Source organism: Leishmania mexicana, chromosome 33, assembly GCF_000234665.1.
Source record: "Leishmania mexicana MHOM/GT/2001/U1103 complete genome, chromosome 33".
In the NCBI taxonomy this organism is placed as follows: Eukaryota; Euglenozoa; class Kinetoplastea; order Trypanosomatida; family Trypanosomatidae; genus Leishmania; species Leishmania mexicana.
The window spans coordinates 1,246,058-1,266,879 of NC_018337.1; the positions used below are offsets into that span (position 1 = coordinate 1,246,058).

The 20,822-nt window shown below is 57.8% G+C and overlaps 6 protein-coding genes across 6 annotated transcripts; all 6 read left to right on the plus strand.

The window, feature by feature from the left end:
• Positions 1–224: 224 nt before the first annotated feature.
• LMXM_33_3240 (conserved hypothetical protein) lies at positions 225–2,138 on the plus strand (the record flags this gene model as incomplete). The annotated part of the gene is made up of 1 exon (XM_003878831.1): positions 225–2,138. One exon carries the CDS (start codon positions 225–227, stop codon positions 2,136–2,138), a length of 1,914 nt encoding a protein of 637 aa, XP_003878880.1.
• A 1,214-nt stretch (positions 2,139–3,352) lies between these two features.
• On the plus strand, positions 3,353–5,005 carry LMXM_33_3250 (putative pyruvate/indole-pyruvate carboxylase,putative; the record flags this gene model as incomplete). Its single annotated transcript, XM_003878832.1, has 1 exon — positions 3,353–5,005. One exon carries the CDS (start codon positions 3,353–3,355, stop codon positions 5,003–5,005), a length of 1,653 nt encoding a protein of 550 aa, XP_003878881.1.
• A 4,589-nt stretch (positions 5,006–9,594) lies between these two features.
• On the plus strand, positions 9,595–11,607 carry LMXM_33_3260 (conserved hypothetical protein; the record flags this gene model as incomplete). Its single annotated transcript, XM_003878833.1, has 1 exon — positions 9,595–11,607. One exon carries the CDS (start codon positions 9,595–9,597, stop codon positions 11,605–11,607), a length of 2,013 nt encoding a protein of 670 aa, XP_003878882.1.
• Positions 11,608–14,235: 2,628 nt separating this feature from the next.
• Positions 14,236–14,793, plus strand: LMXM_33_3270 (conserved hypothetical protein; the record flags this gene model as incomplete). The annotated part of the gene is made up of 1 exon (XM_003878834.1): positions 14,236–14,793. The coding sequence occupies one exon, from the start codon at positions 14,236–14,238 to the stop codon at positions 14,791–14,793; it is 558 nt and encodes a 185-aa protein (XP_003878883.1).
• A 1,562-nt stretch (positions 14,794–16,355) lies between these two features.
• Positions 16,356–17,795, plus strand: LMXM_33_3280 (conserved hypothetical protein; the record flags this gene model as incomplete). Its single annotated transcript, XM_003878835.1, has 1 exon — positions 16,356–17,795. One exon carries the CDS (start codon positions 16,356–16,358, stop codon positions 17,793–17,795), a length of 1,440 nt encoding a protein of 479 aa, XP_003878884.1.
• A 1,462-nt stretch (positions 17,796–19,257) lies between these two features.
• Positions 19,258–20,691, plus strand: LMXM_33_3290 (conserved hypothetical protein; the record flags this gene model as incomplete). Its single annotated transcript, XM_003878836.1, has 1 exon — positions 19,258–20,691. The coding sequence occupies one exon, from the start codon at positions 19,258–19,260 to the stop codon at positions 20,689–20,691; it is 1,434 nt and encodes a 477-aa protein (XP_003878885.1).
• Positions 20,692–20,822: the final 131 nt, after the last annotated feature.

The window sequence follows — 20,822 nt, forward strand, 5'->3', positions numbered from 1 at the left end:
CGCTAATGGCTGCTCTGCTCCCCTCCGTTGAGATCTCCTGCGTCTCCGTATCACTATATTGCGTGCCCTTCGGGCAGGAAAAGCGGTTCCTCTTGAACCGCACACGCGCGCGGCATCTTCACAAACGCTCTCACGTGAGCACGTGAGCCTGGCCTCACTAGCGGACATTCCCAGCTCGTGAGGCCTCTGACCCTCTTCGTGGGCTACAAGATGACTTTTCAGCAATGGACGACTTGCGCTCGTCGTTGTCGGGGGCCTTTGCGGCCTCTCCGCATTACCTCGGTGGGGTGAGTGACTCCTTAGCCCACCTGCCGCCGTTGTACCAGCTGCTTTCTTTAGGCGGTGTTTTCTGCGTGATACACCTGCGTAACAATGCGGTCGTGACGTGGCTCGTAGTGCAGTTGCACAGCTCCATTGGCACTGAGGCGATGTGGCCAGATGAGTACAAGGCCACATTACGGGGTATGACCTTCACGGAGCGACTCTGCTTCACACTGTATGGTGCCGCACTGGCGGCGGTGGCCGTCATTATCTTCCGCGTCTTCTGTCAGGATACTTGGAGCATTGGCTTGAGCGCAAGTCAGATGTTCCCCGACAAGAAGCTGCCAACGATTGCCATGGTGGTCCTCATGTGCGTCGCCGAGGGCATCCGACTGCAACAGGTGATTGTGCAGGAGTTATGCACTCCTGGGTCGCTGGCGAGACTCGCCATGCACGGCTTCGACGGGATCGAGGAGAGCAAATTTGACCAGAGAGTGTCCGAGAGCAACACCCATTTTGTGATTCAGTTTGAGCTCCTTCGCGCCTACCTCGCGCAAGCGTGCGTCCATCGCGTCCCTGTCATTCTCCTCGCCGGGGCCTACCGCCTGTTTCGCGATGTGCCCAACAAGGCACATGTGGCATTGCGGTGGTACATGGCGACGATGGCCGGCTTCACTGTTGCGCAGGAGATGCTCGGGATGTACATCCGGTACGTCTGGACAGACTGGAGCATGTGGGCGATGGTTATTTGGTCCCTCGTCTTCCTGGGTGTCGTGAACTATGTATATGGTTTGTCTAAGCGGGCTGGAACGGTGGTGACGATGTCGTCGACGAACTGTGTGACGGAGGCATTGCGTGGTCTTATCACGTGCTGCGCGCTGTGGTTCATCGCTTCACTGGTAGTTCTCGCCTTCGTGGTGAGCGTGCACGAAGAGCTGGTGCTTATTTGGCTCTTCATGTCGCTCATGATCCTTTGGACGCCTGCTATTATCGATGCGTGTGCCACCGACTACATGGCGTTCCTCGCCATTGGTGCGGGGTGCATGGTGTATGCCATGGACGGCGTCTCGTCCGTATGGGCGAGCGTGCGCTTTGGTGCACTGCACTTCCTATGGTGGTTCTTTCCCTCTCTTTTGTACAACGCGACGCTGCACCTCTTCGCCTCCCGCTACATCGCCATGACGGTCGCGGCTTCCTGGTTTTTGTGGTCGCTGGCGCCCCCAAGCGAGCTCTTGAGGAACGCCGAGTCGGCGGCGGAGCTGGGCCTAGAGGACGGTCATGGTGTTGTGCACCTGTTCACGGCACGCGTGCTGTGGCTCCGCGCTGTGGCGGACTTCCGCACCCTGCCGAAAGGGTCATGGATTTACGGTCCGACGCAGGGGGACGGCGCGCGCGCCTTTGATCTCATCCTCCACGCGGCGGCGTTGGCGTGTGCTGTGTGCATCGCGATCAGCTTTGCCGTGGAGCGCCGCTTCACCGCCGAGGCACGTCTTGCGTGGCGGCAGCGTGACATTGTTAGCGCCACGCCGGCTGTATTGCTGCGTAAAATGATTCGCACCGTTGTGGTAGTAGGATGCGTGGCTGCCTCGGCAGGTATGTGGTGGATGGTACGGCATTACGTTCTGCCTATGTGGACGCAGCTACTGCCCGACATTATCAGCAAATTACTGGCAACGGTGGCGGCGGTGACGGTGCTAGGCAACCTCATGGACATGCACGATAGCATGTACATCGCATGTATGCGCATTCTGGGTCTGCCGGGCCCACTTCCCACGATTGATGGGCAGGCGGTTGCCAGCGACGATCTGGCTAGTTCCGTCACCTCGAAAATGCCAACAGAAGGCAAGAGTGACCACCGTAGTGGCACGTTTGAATAGGGGCACATGAAACGCAAAAAAAGCGCGCCCTAGAGAGAGACAGAGGGAAAGACCAGAATGGATAGTAAGTGGGGTGACTGGTGTGCTGTTGCTGCGCAGTGCTCGAGCGAGACGCGTGCTGTCCATGTGTATCGGCCGCACTTTTGTGTATGTGTGTGTGTGCGTATTCTGTGAGCATGTCCTGATGATGTCGGTAGCCTCAGCGTGGCACCAGCATCCAGTACCCGCACACGTTGTGTGGGGACGCCAACAGACTGCCCAGCCTGCCCTCGGATACGACTGACGGACTTTTCCGTGTCAGCGGACGGCGCTGTGCGGAAGAGACCTGCCGTCGTGGCCAGGGTTCCACCAGGCCACTACAAAGCGTGTGGGCGACTCGACAAGTATACGCATCCGCCTACTGTTTTCTTTTTTGTTCTGCTTTCGCTGCGCGGCGGTGATGTCGAGCGGAATCCTGGACGGCGCCTGTGCCGTGTGCGGTGGGATTGCAATGGGCTGAAGGACGCCAGACGGTGTTGGGTCGGCCCGGCTGCTGGACATCGCCGCGGTGCAACCGAGGTGGGGGAAGTGTAGTCATGTGTGCGTCTATTTGCGCACGTGTGGAGGAGGAAAATGTCCACGGAAAACAAAAAAAGAAGAACCGTTGTCGTCCTCGCATGATGACGAATACCGCTGCTGCTTTCAGAGACATCCGTCGTTGTGTGCCCTCCCTAGCCGAAGGAGGACATCACTCATGCCATCGTCGTTTTATGCATGCACGGATGGTAATTGCTGGTAGAATCTCACCACAGAGCATGCACACGCGCATAGAAGAGTCATCCACTGGCGAGGGGGTGCTCGTGGCACGTGCTCCCCACCTCGTTTCTTTCCTTTCACCCCCTACTTCTCTCACACTTCCCACTGGCGGCCCTGTTTGCATGCCGTGATGTGGAAGAACCCCCGTCCCTTCTCTCCTTCTGAATACACCCCCTGCCCTTCTCACGTCCCACCCCCGCCCGCCCGCAGCTGCTCAGAGGAGATTAATCGATAGACACAGAGGTGCCCCAGAGAAACGCAACTTCACTTCTCTCTCTACTCCCACAGCTCACCTGCTCTCTCCCTCACACACACACACGCACGCACGCACGCACGGACGCACGCAGTGTTCTTTGTAGCGTCGCATCCGTCACCGAAATTTTTGGTCGTCTGAAACTAGCCGCCTTAACACTGTGAGGATGCCATTCAACGGATACACGGTTGGCTGTCACCTGCTAGACCGCCTTGTGGAGGCGGGGTGTGACGACCTCTTCGGCGTCCCGGGCGACTTTAATCTGCGCTTCCTCGACGATGTCATGGCTCACCCACGCATGAGATGGGTTGGCATGGCCAACGAGCTGAACGCAGCCTACGCAGCTGACGGCTACGCGCGTCAGCGGGGTCTGGGTGCCGTCACCACGACCTACGGCGTCGGCGAGCTCTCCGCGCTGAACGGAATCGCTGGCAGTTTTTCGGAGAGCGTGCCGGTCATTCACATTGCCGGAGCCACCTCCACGAAGAGCCAAGGAAACCGCGAACTGGTGCATCATTCACTCGGCGACGGCGACCACATGCACTTCCTGCGCATCAGCGCCGAGGTTTGCTGCATTGCGGTGATGCTGACACCGGAGAACTGTCTGACGGAGATCGACCGGGTCATAACGGAGGTGCTTTACCAAAAGAAGCCGGGTTACATTGCCTTGCCGATGAATGTGGCGGAGATGATAGTGTCGCCGCCGATGGCGAAGCTGATGCGTCGTCTGCCGGAGGTATCCCTTGAAGCGGTGAGCGCATTCAAGCACACGGTAGCGTCGCGCCTGCACAGCGCTCGCAACCCGGCGGTGCTGACGGGGCACTTGATCCACCGCCACCAGTGCGGCCCGCAGGTGAACCACTTCCTCGAGAACATCCACATCCCGTACGCCCCCGCCGTCCTCGGCAAGGGCGCCGTAAATGAGCACCTGGAGAACTATGTCGGCACCTACATTGCCGGCGATGACCCGTGCCCTGCGAAGTCGGTCATTGAAAGTGCCGACGTGTGCATCGCGATTGGCGTCCAGTTTGTCGACACCGTCACCGCGGTCTTCCGCCACAAGATAGACCCTCTCAAACTGATCGACATCCAGCCCTTTTTCGCCAAGGTGGGGGATCAGGTATTCTACCAGGTACCAATGGAGATGGCCGTGAAAGCGGTGGAGGAAGCCGCGATGGAATGCCACGCGAACTGGAGCACCGAGTACCCGGAGCCGGAGGGACTACGCTACCCGGAAAGCGCTGAAACCTTCGACCTCTGCCATGTATGGCAAGAGATTAATAACGGCCTGCGGCCCAACGATGTTCTCCTGGTGGATCTCGGCACGTCCTCCTTTACGTCCGCGTTGCTTCGCTTGCCGCAGGGTTGCGACATGCTTTGCCAGCAGATGTGGGCCTCTATCGGCTACACCCTCCCCGCCGCCATTGGAGCGCAGATCGCGGACGAAAGTCGCAACGTCGTGTGCATCTTGGGCGATGGTGCCGCGCAAATGACGGTGCAGGAGATCGGCTCGGCTGCGCGCTACAAGCTCAAACCTAAATATATCCTTATCAACAACGACGGCTACACCATCGAGCGCTACATCCGCGGCTGGGACTCGTCGTACAACGACATCTCCGTGTGGAACTGGACAGGCTTGGCATGCAACTTCTGCAAGGGCGTTGAGCCGCGCACGCACGTCGTGAACTCCGTCGGAGGTGTGGAAGCGGCGCTGCGCGAGAAGCGGGACAACATGGTGTTTGTTGAAGTGCTTGTCGGTAAATATGAGGGCCCTCTGCGCTCTTCAGTGCCGCTTCCAGGCAAGCCAGCAAGCAAGTAAAAGGGAAGACAGGCTATAGATTTTCCGAGAAGAGGGTGAAAGTGAAGAGAGCGGTGTGGCCGCAGAGACAATGATGGTGGCGTCAAAGACGCTATTGACTTGAAGAGTATTCTGTGCGTACGCGTGAAGATGTCTCAGTGCCTCTTCACAGATGAGGCTACGCGAAACCAACCTCAGAACCCGCCCCCTCCTCCTCACAGTATTCCTATCTTTATTGCTACACACGCTGACGTGTCACAACGTAAGACTGTTTTCTTTTTCTTTCCTTCTGCCGGCCTTCAAAGACCCGAAGTATTTCTCTCTTCCGCTTGTCATCTCCTTTCCTTTTCTCCTCTCTCCCTCCCCCTTCTTTGGTGAATGCGAGGTGCGTGTGTGTGACGGCTTCTGTGTGTTCGCTGTGATTCACTCGTGAGCTACAATCGGCACCAGAGTTGTCTGCACTGGGTTTGGGGGAGCGTGGGCTGTAGCTTCGTAAGCAGGCTCTGCAATCACCCGTGTACTGCCGCCTCCATTACTGCATCTTTCCACCTCAGTATGTCCCTCCTTTGCTCTGGCTACTTTGGTACGCAGTCATGCTCAGCCCATCTCCCCTTCTCGAACCTTGCATAATGCTCACACAGGCAGGCACGCACGCATGCGCGTACGCCAAAGCTCATAGAAAGAAACAGGTGCAAACACAAGTTGCTCTCTTCAGTCCTCTCATATCGCCATCACCACTCTCACCATTTCGGCATTACCCGTAGCGCTACGTTCCAAATGCGTCCGCACATCGTCTCGCTCGCCTCTGCTGCCGAGCGCCAGCCGTCGGCGTTTTCCCTCTCCCCCCCCCTTTGACCCTCCCCCCACTGTCCCTGTTGGTAAAATGTCTCTGTATGTGCGCGCGTTTGGGGGTGCAAACGTCCATCGATGTTTGCAGCTGACAGCGTAGATGTCTCCTCTGCCTTCTTTCTTCTTTTCTGTCCTTCGCCAACGACGCTTACTCCGTTTCGCTTCATTCATTCCTTCCACCTTCGCCGCTTCTGTTTCGAACTATCTTGTCATTATTATTATTTCCCCTCCTCCCTCACGCTTCCTCTCTCTCCCCTCTCCCATACCACACCCCCTCCTCTCTCTACTCTACTCTCTCTCCCACCCCACCCCATCCTTCTTCCCTTCAAATCATCCCTCACTCCTCACTTCTCATCCTCCTCTACAACCTCTCACACACGCACACACACACACACCATTTGCAGGCTCGCTCTTTGTTACTGGTGAACGTTCGGCCGCCTTTGCTGACCTTTGCTCGTTTTTATTTTGATCGTTCACTGCTTCATCTTGCGTAGCTGTCGCTGTGTCGTCGTTGTTACTTTTTTTTTCTTGTCGATCTCTGTTCTTGTCCACGCTCCCTCCCTCCCTTCTCACCAGCGAGGCGCTTTCACGGAGCTTTTCGTTTCTTTCACGGGTGTTCATGGACTCATGCTTACCATCTTGATCGCGCAGCCCCGATGACGGAGGGAGGAGGGGGGAGCGTTTGGCACACCTCGATGTGTACGGTGTCAGGGATCAGTGCCCACTCTGTGGGGAAATCCTGGCAGCCCCTCCCCCTCCTGTGTCCGCTAATGCCGAGCTACCTCCGGTAGGGATAAGTTCAAGTGCCCGCAACGTAGCGACGTCGGTGCGATGTATCGCTGCTGATGCCGGCGGTGTAGTCCTGGATTGGCGTGGCGTCGGAGCGACGCGCGACCGTGCACAGGTTTGCGCCACCCGCATGAGGGGCGCAGTGTCAGCGTGACTCAAACGGGGCCCACTCATCCCTCGCGCTGCCTACGGGGTGGTGGAGCGCCTCCGCCACTCCGCAGGGGTAGGGGTCGTGGTAGGGGCCGTGCGACGATGACTGCGTGGGTGCATTGCTGTAGCGCGCGTCTGCACGACTGCTTCGCACCACCCGATGTGCCCCTGTTGCAGGCACACCAGGAGTTGCTCGGGTGGTGGCGTATGACTTCATGTTGCACGGCCGATCGTTGGACACGTTGCGGAAACAACACGGCGTTTTTTGCGGCGGCGGTCATATTTGTCACCCACGTCACTGTGTGCTGTTCTACAAAGTGTGGTGACTCTCCATGACGCATCTCGAGCGCACACATGAGTGCGTCTCCCTTTTCAGGAAGAAGAGAGTGTCTCTGCTCATTCTTGTGGGCGTGCCTTCTGCGTGGCAGCCTGAAGCAATAAATGTTAGGTTCCGTTACGTTCATTTTGTTTTTTTTTCTAGCGCAACACACACAGATTTCGACTTATGTGTACACCGAGGTCCATGTACGCGGTATGTCGCCCCTGAGAACTCTCCTCCTAGTGGCACGCCTACAGACAAGACACACACATACCCGCACGCGTCAACACGAAGATCGATTTCAAGCTGCTCGCGAAGTCCTTGTTGTGCGCATGCGTACGTGTGGACGTTTGAAAAGCGTTCCCTCGACATCGCCTTCTGGTGCCCGTCGTCCCTCCCGCCGAGTGCCGCACTCATGCGCATATGCTTTTGTGAGCGAACGCGAAAGATTTCCGCACACCCGTGTGTGTGTGTGTGAGTGTGTGCCGGAGAGTCGGTGAGTCTGTGTATGTGGATCATTGTCTAGATCGTCGATCCACCTGTGTACTATGCAGCGTTTGTTTTCTTTTTTCCCTTGCTCTCCATTTTGTCGTTGTTGTTTTCGAAGGTTTGTGACCGAAACGAACGAGGGCGGGATGATGGAAACACGATGTGATGAGGAGGTGCGAGTCAAAGTGCTCTCCACAATCCAGATGACGTGCTCTCCCACCCCCCTCCCAGCCACGTGCCTTTTCTTTCCCGCATTGCTTGTTCTTGTAATCATTTCTGATCTCGGGGAGTCGAGTCATACGTATGCTGCACCCCTCTCCCCGCCCCAGCCCCCTTTGACTGTTCGCCACAACGGAAATCCTTGGGTGTGGGCAAAACGGGGGTGCTCATGTCTGCCTCTCCGTGAGTAGCGCTACCCGCTGGTGACCTGAGTGCTGCAGCGTTCTCGCGGAGAGCTCTGCCAGCGCTGGAGGTACCGAGAGCGCGAGCGGAGGGAGACCAGTCTGGTACACTCTTCCACGGCAGTAGGCACTTCGCCGTCTACGAGGACTTGGAAGCGTGCATGGAAAACTCATCATCCTTATCTCTTGGCACCATTCCCCCCCCCCCTTTTTTTTTCATATTCATATTGTTATTATAGATCTCTCAGCGTTGGGCTTCAATTCGATGTGTCTGTGCAGATGTTTCGGCTTATTGTCTGTGGGTGTTTGTGACAGCCGTGCCGCTATATATATATAATATATATATCCATATATATATATATATATCGCTTTATATGGATAAACATATACGTTGAATTTAGTGCAGGAATCCCTACCAGATAATGCGAATGAAACGAAGCGGTACATTGCGCACCATGCCATATCGCCTCATTCCGTTGAGGTAGTGTTGATTGTTTGTGCCAGAGCGCGACTTGACGCATCCGAAGGCAAAACGTACGGATCCATGGCAGGAGAAAGCATGCGGCGCTCCCGTCGCTGGACTCGCTAGTCGCTCCACTCTTCACTGTCAGCGGTTTCGCTGTCTTCGTTGTCTTTTCTATATCGCCTCTCTCCCCTTCTCCTGTTTGCCTTGAAGCGCACCTCAACCCCTCGCACCTAAAGCTTTGAGCTTTAAAAGGAAGACGGGTTGTCGAGTCAATGGGGCAGTTCTGCTATCGTTTCGATGGAGTACGCTGACACACCTCTCTCTAGCTGAAAGTTTTGGTGCAGTGCGCTCTTGTCCTTGGTTGTCGTCGTCTTCGTCAGTGCCGTCTAGCCTTGCATCATCTTTGGTGCGAGGAAAAACCTATCAGTGGGGCCTGCATTCTGCGCTCATAGACGCAGGTGCAGATTTGGGACGGGGTCCGTCACTCCTCAGTGCGGAGAGCGCTGTCTGTTTCTTACATACACGCCATCCCCTTTGCAACACGCATCTTTGCTTCTGGGTGGTTTGGTTTCATTTTTTTTTGTTTTCCGAGGCCAACGGTCGCTCTGGCGAACAGAGACACATTGGCCGTTGCTGTACGGCGCAGGCCTAGAGACAGTCCCCTACCGATTTCCAGCCCATCCCGTCAAACTCGAGCAGTTCTATGAAATCCTCGACGAGTGAGGCAGGTGCTGCAGTGTCCAGCGTCGACAGAGATGGGGCGAAGCGAGAGTACTTCAAGTCGAGAGAGGTTTATCGGGGCTCGCAAGGCATCATTCTGGTTGATGCCTTTCGTTTTGTGAATGATGGTGCACCACTCACTGGCTGGGCGTATCGAGCACAGCGCCCGGTGCCTCCCTCCGCTAACGAAGTGACACCGTTAGGTACACCGTACTCTGTCACTTCACCGGTGTCCAATCAAGGTCTTGGACTGGCGTCCACTGCGAGAACGGTGCGTGCGCGCACCTTCTACTTTCTGAGCCACTTCCACTCTGATCATTACACGGGCATCACCAATCGCTGGCACAGCGGCACCATCTACTGCAGTCGTCCAACCGCCACACTTACCCAGTCACAGCTGGGGGTGCCTGCGTCGTGGTTGTTTCCGATGGACCTGGGTCAGACATACATCTTCTCCTTCTCTACCAACGTCTGTCTCGCGCGTGTGCCTGAAACGCCGCACCACGCACGCGTGCAGGCCCTGCTGAATCCACCGGCATCATCCTCGACAGGGCAGGCACATGAAAAGACTGGCGACGGTATGTTTGCGGTGCGCCTCATTCTGGCGAACCACTGCCCGGGTGCGGTGATGTTTCTCTTTGCGTCACCAGTTTTTGGGACCGTGCTACACACCGGCGACTTTCGCTTCAACGGGTCGCGGGAGACCTGGCATCAGTTTGTGCGGTCCTCCAACGGGAGGCAGACGTACGTGCCGCCGCTGCCGTGCCTGATAAAACGAGGAGAGGAGCAGGATGCATCGACAGTGACGGCGCCAGCAGTTGCGGCGCCGCCCGCTCCGTTTTACGAGCAGTTCATCGCAGATGACGAGGCACTCCGGGACGTGGCGCATCGGCAGCTCCTCGACGTACTTCTCTTAGACAACACCTTCTGTGCGCCAGCGTACAGGTTTCCCTCGCAATGGGAAGTAACGCAGAGGGTGATCGAGGTACTTCGGTCCCTCTTCCACCGCGCCGCTTGCCGTGCCGGAGTCGCGGTGCCCTCGACCGGGCATCCGCAGCGTCGTCAAGTGCGTTGCGCCGTCTTAATTGGGTCCTACACGATCGGGAAGGAACGTGTTGCGTTGGCGCTGCGGGACGCCTTCCCTCTTGTAGGGTCTTCTGAGCAGAGCCACGCAAGAGACCCCATAAAAGGGTCCCAGTGTCACACCAACGCCTCAGAGCGTGCATCGTGGCGGATTCGTGTCTCACCAAGTCGGTATGCCCTGCTGTCCTCGATAGGGTTCTTCGAAGAGTGCTTTGAACCACTGAAGACTTCCCGCTTGAGCGAGAAAGCCGGGACCCCGTGCAGCACGGACAAAGATGCCTCGTCAAAACCACCGACAGAGACGGCTCACGTCCACGACGTGCCAGTTCTGTTGCCGGTGCTGCTTGGTGAGTGCAATACAGAAGGCTTGCAACGCAAGAATGTCGCCAGCGACCTGGCCTATAAGACGGAGGAGACTCCTGCCAGCGCCGCTCCCTCCGTACGACCGTCATTGGCGGTCGACCTCGACACGCTGGACGGCGCAGGGAACCAGTCAGCCGCCGAGGGACGGGCGGAGGAGGTGGAGCACCTTCTCAGTGTCTTTCTGGTTCCCATGGCCAGCGTAGGCTACCGAGCAGTGGCTGCGCTGGCGCACGCCGACGGTCCGGCGGTGGTGGACATGGAGGACGGCCTGGCGCTTAACCTGGATCACTACGATCAGGTACTCATTGTGGAGCCAACGGGGTGGTGCAAGCGCTGCGTGGCTCGAGAGGTGTCCCAGAAATATACTCTTCTCCGTGTGCCATACAGCGAGCACTGCGCATTTCACGAGCTCCTCGAGTTTGTCGAGTTCGTGAACCCGGCGCGCGTGGTGCCGACCGTGTCCGAGGAGGGCTTCAAGCAGTACGAGGCACTCTTTGTGGAGAAAGCACCACGCCTCCGCAGTCGCGTGTCCAATGTTCAGCCCATCACACGGTTCTTCTCGGTGCTACCGGCGCATCAAGCAGAGGCGCCGGCTGGCAAGAGGAAGGACGATACGAAAGCCACTGTGGCCTCTTCACCTGCCTGTACGGTGCTTGACGGATCCTCCGTCTCTTTGGCGGGAGCCATCCCAGTCGAAGAGCCTGCTGTGGATGATGCCAGAACGGTGGCTACGGCCCCAGCAGTGGCGCGGAAGAGAGCGCGCACGCAACTACACGCCGCAACGGTTGCTGCACCGACATTGGCAACGACGGCGGTTGCCGCCATGTCGAGCATCGCGTGCACTCTTGAGCGCCTTTTTCAGAAGGTCAAGCGAGACGCAGCGCACCGATCGCCTGAGAGACAGCGTCTGGAAGAGGTGGTGGCGGGTGAAGATGATGACTGCCAAGTGGTGGGCGTGGTGCAGGCGGTCGTGGAAATCAGCGATGACGACTGACGAAGTGGCCAAGTGGCACCGTCACTGCTTGCCTGTCGTCGCACTGCTGAGAAGGATCCCCCCTTTATCTTCCATTACCCTGTCGCACTCCCTCACACCCTGCTGGGCCACTGCTTGCTCATCTCGAGTCGGTGTACTTGCACCCACACACACACAAACACCATCGTCTCACCGCCTCACAGGTGCGCAGTGTAGCCTTAGCAAAGCTAAGACAGCACAAGCGCGCGGGCGCTTCTTTTTTTCCTTGCACGGGTGCCTGTATACATGAAATGGGCAAGAGCGCTCTCTCTCTATTAAGCTGTTCACACGTCCCTAGACCGACACGGAAAAGGTGCCGCTTCTATTTTCACGGATTCGTATGGCAAGGTCTGTCGCGTATTTCGCTGCTCCGGACGCTTGCGCACAAGCCCCTATCCCCCGTCTGAGCTTCTCGCCCTGCTTGGTGCTCCCCACCCACCTCCCACCTCCCACCTCCCGTATCGTCGATGCGACACACGCACCCTCCATCCCACATGCACATGCGCAGCCACCAAACTCACGCGACCTTCGTCGCATCACCTCCGTTCTGCCCTTCCGGTTGCGTTCTCGAGTTCTTTGTTTGTGCCTTGTGCGCCTCTAATCGGCGGGTCTCGCTGTACAGCACTTGTGCTTCTCTACTCTTCCAGCACCCTCCCCCGCTTCAGCACGCGGATTGGCAACACTGGCGAAGACGACTTGTGCGTATGCGAAGTCGCTAGTCACCTCCTCAGGAACGCCCGTGCGGGGAGGACTGCAGCAGTGGTGGTGGCACCATTCACGACATTGCACGCCAACTCCTGTGTGACAAGATCGGCCTTGGTATTCCTGGTGGCTTCGAGTCCGTGCCAACAATTCCACTCTTCTTGTTGACTGAAAGCACCAAGGGCCAGCTCTGGGTGGGGCCATGACAGTGCGGGATGAGCTGCAAGGGGCCTTGCTCAACCCCACCGTTGGCACGAACGGTATGCCGGGGAGGCTGCTTTTCAGTGGTGTGGTGGAGACGTACAAAGTCTCACGTGAGCTGCAGGACGACAGTGTGTGCTGCGCGCAGAGGAACGACGAACAGCTGTGGGACAAACGGTCTCCACGACTGCCTTGCACCTGTCAAGGAGGTTGCCAAGCACAGGACGGCGGTGGTGTCGCGCGACGAAGGGGACTGTGGCAGCTGGAATGCGACTACTTCCCTCAACAGATGCCAACCTTCAAGCGCAGTAGCACCGGCACCGTGGGGAACTTCACCTCCGTGAACGTCGCCGGCAAGCAACTTTGCTGCTTGCCTCTGAGAAGCCCGCAAGGGTGCTTGCCCTGCCAATCCTCGCGGAGCTGAAGGCGTGGGGCATACTCGGTGTGCCATAGAGGAATGCGTGGGTAGAGGACACATTCAGGGCGCTGTCGAAGCTGCTCGGCAAGGCTCGCATGAAGCTTGGCAGCGTAGACTGCTTTTGAGCGAAGGGGCCGTTTGCTGCCGTGCTCGGCGCGGCCACAGAAGAATCCCCGGCGGGCTGAACGTCGACCATGGGAGCTAGTGCGGCTGCCGGATCTCCCTCGGTCACATGGTGGGCGGCGGCGGTGGCAGCGGTGAGCTCATCGCCATGCGCGAATGGAGCCGCACATGTTGATTGTGTCATCTCGCTTGTCAGGATTTGTGCCTTTTGTGTGTGTGTGTGTGTGTAGTCCAGCATGCTTAGCGCACACTAATGCACTTAGGGAGGAAATGTGGATGGCGAAGGACGCCACAGCCGCTCAACCGCCCGGGGAGAAAAAAAAAACATCGCCATCAGCCTCCCACCACCCCCAACTCACAGATGATGTGTGTCCGTGTGTGTGTGTGTGTGTGTCTACTTGTGTTTTCGTTTGCTTTCGTTTTTTTCCTCATCATCGCGCGCGTGCAGTGCAGATGAGAAGTGCAGATCACGACCGGATGTGAAAAGTCATTGCGTCCATGGTGAGTGGGTTCTTGGCCCTCTCCCTCCCCCCTGCGCTCTCCATTCGTTCACTCACCCCGTTGGTTGTGCTCCTCTTCGCCGTTACCTTTGCGCAGCAGCTCTCTTATATATTTGGGCTCAACTGTGTGTACGTGTGTGCCCGCTCCTGCGTGCCTACCTCGGCGCTGTTGACGCTCTTTCTGCCCTCCTTCCTCCCTGCTGTCTCCGTATTCTTCACATTTTACACAGACAGCATGAACCCCAGCTGCCTCGCTGAGTGACGAGCGCCGGCGGAGCACATCCACTGCCGTCTGCGACACGGGGATACGTGACGCTGGATTCGGGCACACAGTCCCTTGCGCATGTAGCCGCCTCGGTCACCACCCTGTTTAACAGTCCTACGCGTCGCGCGGGCGTAGCGTTCTCCGAGTGATTGAGCCCTCGCTGATGTCCGAAAGCGTGCCTAACGGCTCGCGCACAGTAGCCCTTCGCCCGCGCACTTCAAATGTCTGTGCATCCCAATTTCGATGAAGCACTTATTCTCGCTCTTCGTGAATGGCACTTACCTTCTCGACGCATCTCTTTCTCTCGCGTTTCTCCAGTAGAGCTGCTACGTTCCTCTGACCGCAGTAGCCCTTTACGAATGCTTCGGTACGGTATCTCCTACAGCTGCGGCGCGCGACGGATGACGGGGATCGCCTGTGCCGCATCCATGCGTGTCGCAGGTGTCGGGCCGTCCGTGAGTAGTCCTCTTGATCATTCTACACAGGCAGCCTTGTGCACTCCTGCGCGCCACAAGGCGTCGACAATCCGTATTGCAAATCGGAAGAAGGTTGAGATGTTTGTCGGGAAGCGCTACCACCTTCCAACACGACTACGCGTTGCAGCACCGGATATTGCTGCGGAGTGGGATCATGAAAAGAACCCCATGCACCTCTACCCGGACATCGTGAGCATCGGCTACATGCATCCCGTGTACTGGAAGTGCCAAAGGTGTGCCAATTCGTACGAGATGAGCGTGGAAAAGCGCGTTGTGCGCGGTGGCGGATGTCCTGTCTGCGAAGATCGGGAGCTGAGCAGATCCATGGCGTTCAACACCGCAGCCATGGACGCCGGCAGCGCGCATGCCCGTGAAGCTGATGTTGAAAGTGGTGGTGCTACGCCGTCGCTGCTGCCCGGCGAGGTGAATCCGTCATTGCGACCGAAGCGCACCACGGTGCTTAACTTGCGGACCAAGTACTGAGCTGAAGCGTGGAGAGCAATGAGGTGGGCTGACGGCAGGTGGGCGCTGCTCGCTCATTTGGGTGCGCCGTGGTCGTCCTGTTTTTTTTTTCGTTCTTGTTGCCTCCCTTTCCCTCCCACACACACACACACACATGAACGTTACACTTCCCAAGCCAAGAACTCTTTGAAGTACACACTAAAGCTCAACAAGTGTCTTCATCAAGGAGGCGTTGCGTGTCTTTACGGGAGAACGAGATGAACGAGATACTGGACCGGCGTCTGCGCCTTCCGCCGAACACGTTCTGTGCACAAACATAAAGTGGCTACACTTGAACTCCGATCACCTGCCTCCTCTCACGGTGCTGCGCGCCGCCAATGCAGGCGGGAAGCGGCATGGCTCGCATGCGCCATTCTGTGTCCCTCTTCATCCCCCTCTCAGCCGACACCTCTCTGCACTGCTACTCCGCCTCTTTGCTGTCGACTTGCGCCCTTGTCTTCTGGGCTACTTTCCTAATGTTGTCTTTACCGCTGCTGTCGCCAACGCACCTCATGCCGCGACTACACCCCACAGCTACGGGTAACCCATCGAGCGAGTGATTCTCCTCAGCTCTTCCTCGGAGAACATAGAATTCCTCCTTGGCTGGAGCTTCGTTGACCCTCGTCGAGAAAATCGAGGTGGGAGGTGGTAGAAAGCGCACGGGTCGGCGGCGCCGTCACTGTCACTGCTGCGCCTTCTCACAGACGACTCTCTTCCTCCCCCCATCCGTCTTCTGATAGCTGTTTCTTTCCCTTTCTGTCTTTTGGTCTCTGCTTGCTTGCTTTTCCATGTTCGTTGTGTCGTTTCGAAGCAGTGGCTCCGAACGGTCGCCCTTTCCTTTGCCATCGTGCTTGTTCTGAGCTCTGTGCGGCGGTGGCTGTGAGAGAGGGGTGAGGAAGGGATTGCACTTGGCACTTGCCGAGCGCCGCTTCTCTTGGCGATATAGCGCTCATTATGATTTAAATACAGTCGATTACCTAGACTGCAAACTCCACCCATCCCCACCATCCTCCACATGCACACACGCACACACGTCGTCGCTATCCATCTCTCGCCACTGTCATCATCGGCGTCGTCACTTCAGCGCGCTGACCATCGCACTGTTTAGGCGGTGCCTTGTCTGCACTTTTCCTTTTACTTTCGCCCCCTTCTGCTTTGCGTTGTCTCTCCCTCCCTCTCTCTGTCCTTGACCATCTCTCTGCTGCCCCTGCGACCAGGAAATGTTGCGCTACGAGGTCATCAAGCAGCGGGGAACGCAGGTGGTCACCCTTCACACCTCTTCCGAATCTATTCCAACAACGTTTGTGTGCGGCGAGGTGCGGCTGCTGCGAAAAAAGGCCTTTAAAGGCAGCTTCTTCACCCCTGTCGTCTCCACCAACTATGTCCTGCTTGTCTTTCCCAGCTCCTGCGCACCGGACGGCGGACAGGTGATGGCACTGTCATCTTCGCTCGCCACGTCAAGCAGCGGTGGTGGCGGTGTCGACGCCAGTATTTCCACCTTGACACTCGAGGCACAGTCGTGCATCAGTGCGTTTCTTGGCCTAATGGAACACATTCCATTCTGCGTAGCGGACGCGGCAGCGTGCAGCTTCTCGGGGTGCGCCATCGTCGTTCTCGCCTGTCAAAGCATGAAGGATGTTCTGTCTGTGCTGCAAGTGTGCGCCGAAGTGGCGGGTCAGGGTAACGACGTGCGGACGAGCTCCATGTACATCAAGGGATTCCCATGCCTCGAGGGCGCCTCTACGACGGTTGACGCACAAGTTCTCACCTCGTATTATTACATCCCGACGTGTCCAATGTGCGGCGACAGGCTTGAGTGCACCATCTCCGGCTACGGCTCCCAGACGCCCCTGTGCACGTGTGCGCAGAGCGGCAGCGCAAGCCAGTGCACCTGCTTCCTGTGCTCCTCATGCCACCTGTGCCGGCGCTTTGCCGACTCGTTGGAGTACGCCCAACAGCAGCAGCGTCAACAGCAGCCAACTGCGTCCGCTGCCATCAAGTGCGAGGCCTGCGCGAAGGCAGGGGACCCGTGGATATGCCTTGTCTGCGGTTACGTTGGCTGCAGCCGCTACCAGGCCATGCATGCCAAGGATCACTGTGTAGCTCAGCAGCACTTCTTCTCCATGAATCTGCTGACGCAGCAGATTTGGGACTACGACGGCGATTGTTTTGTCCACCGTGTTGTCATCCTGCTGGACTCCAACACGGGAACCTCCACGTGGATGCAGTTCCCTGGCCGAGATGAGCCGATGCTTGACGACGCCGTCACCGGCGAGAGCGCCGCGATGGCAGCCGCCGTCGGCGACACGCCAGAAGCGTGGAAGGCAGAAAAGAAGAGCATCTCGGCCAAGTACGACAAGAAGCTCACCTCATCGCATGCGCAGTATGCGATGGTGATCAAGAGCGAGCTGGATGCGAAGCGAGCCCTTTACGAGTCTCAGCTAGCCCAAGAAACAGGCAGCAGCGATGACGACGAAGAGGAACTGGAAGAGGCCGAGCTCGACAACGGCGCCGCCAGCCCCCGTGCCGAGGAGTTGGAGCGGGGCGAGTACATGGATCTGACAAACGCATTTGAGCCGCTGGAGTCGGTAATGATGGACCTTGTTGAAAGGCGCCGCAAGACGACGGCTCTGCTGTACGCCGTGAAAAATCTGAAGCACGAGCAGGACACACGGGGCGAGGAGACGACGCGCCTCGAGAAACAACTGGAGAGCTGCAAAACGGCGCTGCGAAGTGTCATCCAGCAAAACGTAGCGACGGATCTGCGACTGAGCAGCAGCATACGGGAGCTGAAAGAGACCCTGCAGGACATTGCGCTGAACGCCGAAACGCAGCGCCGTCTCGCCGCACAACTTGGAGAGCAGGGCGTGTCGCGGGTGGTCCTGGTCGGTGGCCGCAGCAACGCCGGGAAAGCGCGGAACGGCGCTGCGGCCGCCAGGCGAAGGTCGAACGAAAAAGCGCCGTCAAGCGATGCCGCCAAGTGAAATGACATGTACGTACGTGCGGAGGAGGGTCAAAACTCCCCGATGCTCAGGAGGAAGCTTCTCTTTCAGTGTACCGTTTTGTGTTTCCTCTTGGGGGTCTGCCATGGTGATGCGTGTTCTCTCCGTTGCTCCTGCGCAGTCCCTCGAACACCATCGTTAGAGGGGCTTTTGTTGTCTTCCTTCGTGGACAAGCTGACATTTCGAGTTGCAAGCGCCACAGTGGACTTGCAGCGCCCGAGGATACATGCACACGCCCTCTCGTGTACGTAAACTCCTGCATGCTTGCCAGTGTGTTTGGTGACTCGGCTGCATCTGAAAACGTGCTTCTTACTGTTTCGCACGTGCCTTCCTTTCCCGCCATTGGCGTGTGTGTCCAAATTTAATCTCCTCGTCATGTGAGCTCTGCTTCTTGGATGAACGACTGTCTGCACCCTGACGCCTCTCCGGTGTGTCAACATGCACCTCTTCGTTGTTGATTTTTTGCTGCTGTTGTGCCGACGCGCTACGTCTTCTTGCGCCACTGTACAGGCACTTAGCAACTCTATAAAGACCCCCACACACACCTTTCGATCACTCCCTCTTTTGAGGTAACCGGGGGTTTTCCTGGTTGTACAGGTGATGCCCGTCGTGCTTTCACACGTCATGTCTGATTCATGCTTTTTTTTGCCTCGCATCTCTTCTACTGTTGCGGCAGCCCCGATGACGGAGGGAGGAGGGGGGAGCGTTTGGCACACCTCGATGTGTACGGTGTCAGGGATCAGTGCCCACTCTGTGGGGAAATCCTGGCAGCCCCTCCCCCTCCTGTGTCCGCTAATGCCGAGCTACCTCCGGTAGGGATAAGTTCAAGTGCCCGCAACGTAGCGACGTCGGTGCGATGTATCGCTGCTGATGCCGGCGGTGTAGTCCTGGATTGGCGTGGCGTCGGAGCGACGCGCGACCGTGCACAGGTTTGCGCCACCCGCATGAGGGGCGCAGTGTCAGCGTGACTCAAACGGGGCCCACTCATCCCTCGCGCTGCCTACGGGGTGGTGGAGCGCCTCCGCCACTCCGCAGGGGTAGGGGTCGTGGTAGGGGCCGTGCGACGATGACTGCGTGGGTGCATTGCTGTAGCGCGCGTCTGCACGACTGCTTCGCACCACCCGATGTGCCCCTGTTGCAGGCACACCAGGAGTTGCTCGGGTGGTGGCGTATGACTTCATGTTGCACGGCCGATCGTTGGACACGTTGCAAAGGGAGAAGGACAACTCAGCGTGGGTGCGCAACTGTGCCAAAACGCTTGATGAGGCGCATGCTCTCACTGGTTCCGCGAGTCAGATGTTTATCTGCTGCGTGCGCGTCTCTGAAGTTTTGTTGTTGTTACTCGCTCACCCCCCCCCAACGTGTCGCTTTCTTTTCCCGCTTGTTCTCTCGTCCTTCGTACTCTGAAGCGCCCATTGCGGGAAGCGAAACACAGTCTGTCGTCATGGCGGCCCACGATGCGCTGGTGCTCGGTAACCTTGACGATGTTCACATCTCTGTGAATCGCCAGGCTCAGGCAGACACGCTCACAGTGGACGGCGCAGCAGCTCGCCTGCTCTCCGCACTTGCCACCTACACGAAGTTTGCCGCAGGCACAGACGTCGATACAGAGAACAGTGGCGAAGCGGTGCAAGAAGCGGCCACCCTTTCTCTCATGGCGCACATGCAGCGATTCTCACTGCTGTGCAATGCAGCACGGACGCCAGAGACGAGCTGCACGAGCGCAGGTGAAGGCAACATCCACAAATGCTTGGATGGCTGGGCAAAGTGGCTCCTGGGCTTCGAGTCACAGCCGATTGTGCTCGCAAGCAAAGTAGCGCTTTGCCTGCCCCCGCTCCAGGCGTGTTGGCGAGGTGGCTCTGTTCTTGATGGTGCCGGCAGCGCACACATCGATCGAATCGAAGAGGCGATCGGTAGTTTCTTCGCCCGCGCGGCGCGTAGATGCGTGAAGGAGTGGGCGGCGCATGGAACACCTCTCCGCACGTTGCTACCGCCGATGGGGTTGCTGGCCACCTACGCGCGATTCCGCTGGGCATGGAGTCGCTTTACAGAACTCAGGCGCGTTGGCGGCAACGAGCATCTTGGTGGGGCGGAGAGCAGTATAGCGGTTGTAGGGTCCACCGATGCGATGCAGAGGCAAGCGGACAGAGATATCGATTTTCTAGACATCGCGGGTAAAGTGGAGTCCTGCCACACCGACAAGCTCACGCGCGAGGTGCTTCTGCATTCGTTGAACGCCATCGATTGGCGAGCGGGGAACGCCGTACCGACTGTGAAGGGGGTCGCACCGCTCGTCTGGTGCCTGTTCTTGCGCTGCCGGAGCTATGCTCTGCACAATCACTCACAGAGCCACTCCTCCTCCTCTGATTTTTTTGTCCACGAGGCGTCTGCGCGTCTGGTTGCACAGGTGTTGCGATGCACGGTCGACGGCGTCCGTGTATGCATTGAGAGGCAGGCTGCTGACATGCATGTAGCTCGTGCGAGGCAGCTGTGTACCTGCGACATTCCGTGTCTTGTGCTGCTGACGCGGCTTTGGTTTACGTGGATCGCATTAGCCACTGATGCAGCAGCAGTGCTTCTACCACGCCTAGAGTGCTCGCTTCGGCAACTAGTCTCCTCGGCCGTGAAGCTGCGCGGTGGAGCGGAGACGAAAACTCCTCCATCTAGTGTGGCGGCCGCACTAGAAGAAAACAGCGGTGAGGCGAGTCGGACAGAACAAGAGACGCTCTTTGTTGAAGTCGCATGGAAGGTGACTCCATTGTCTCTGTCGGAGATCGTGTCCGCCACGGCAGCGGTGCCGTGGACTGGTGCGTTTGCCCGTGCCAGTGAAGTACAGGCGGTCCTTGAAAAGCGAACCATTGTTGCGTCGGTCCCGTAAGCAGCAAGCAGCGTGGTGTGCTTTGTTGGCAGCTGTATGCGCGATGCTGTTGAGGTGGTGGGGGGGGCGCTGAGGCCGACAAGATGGACACTGAACAGTGAACAAAACATCAGCTGCCACACCCACACACA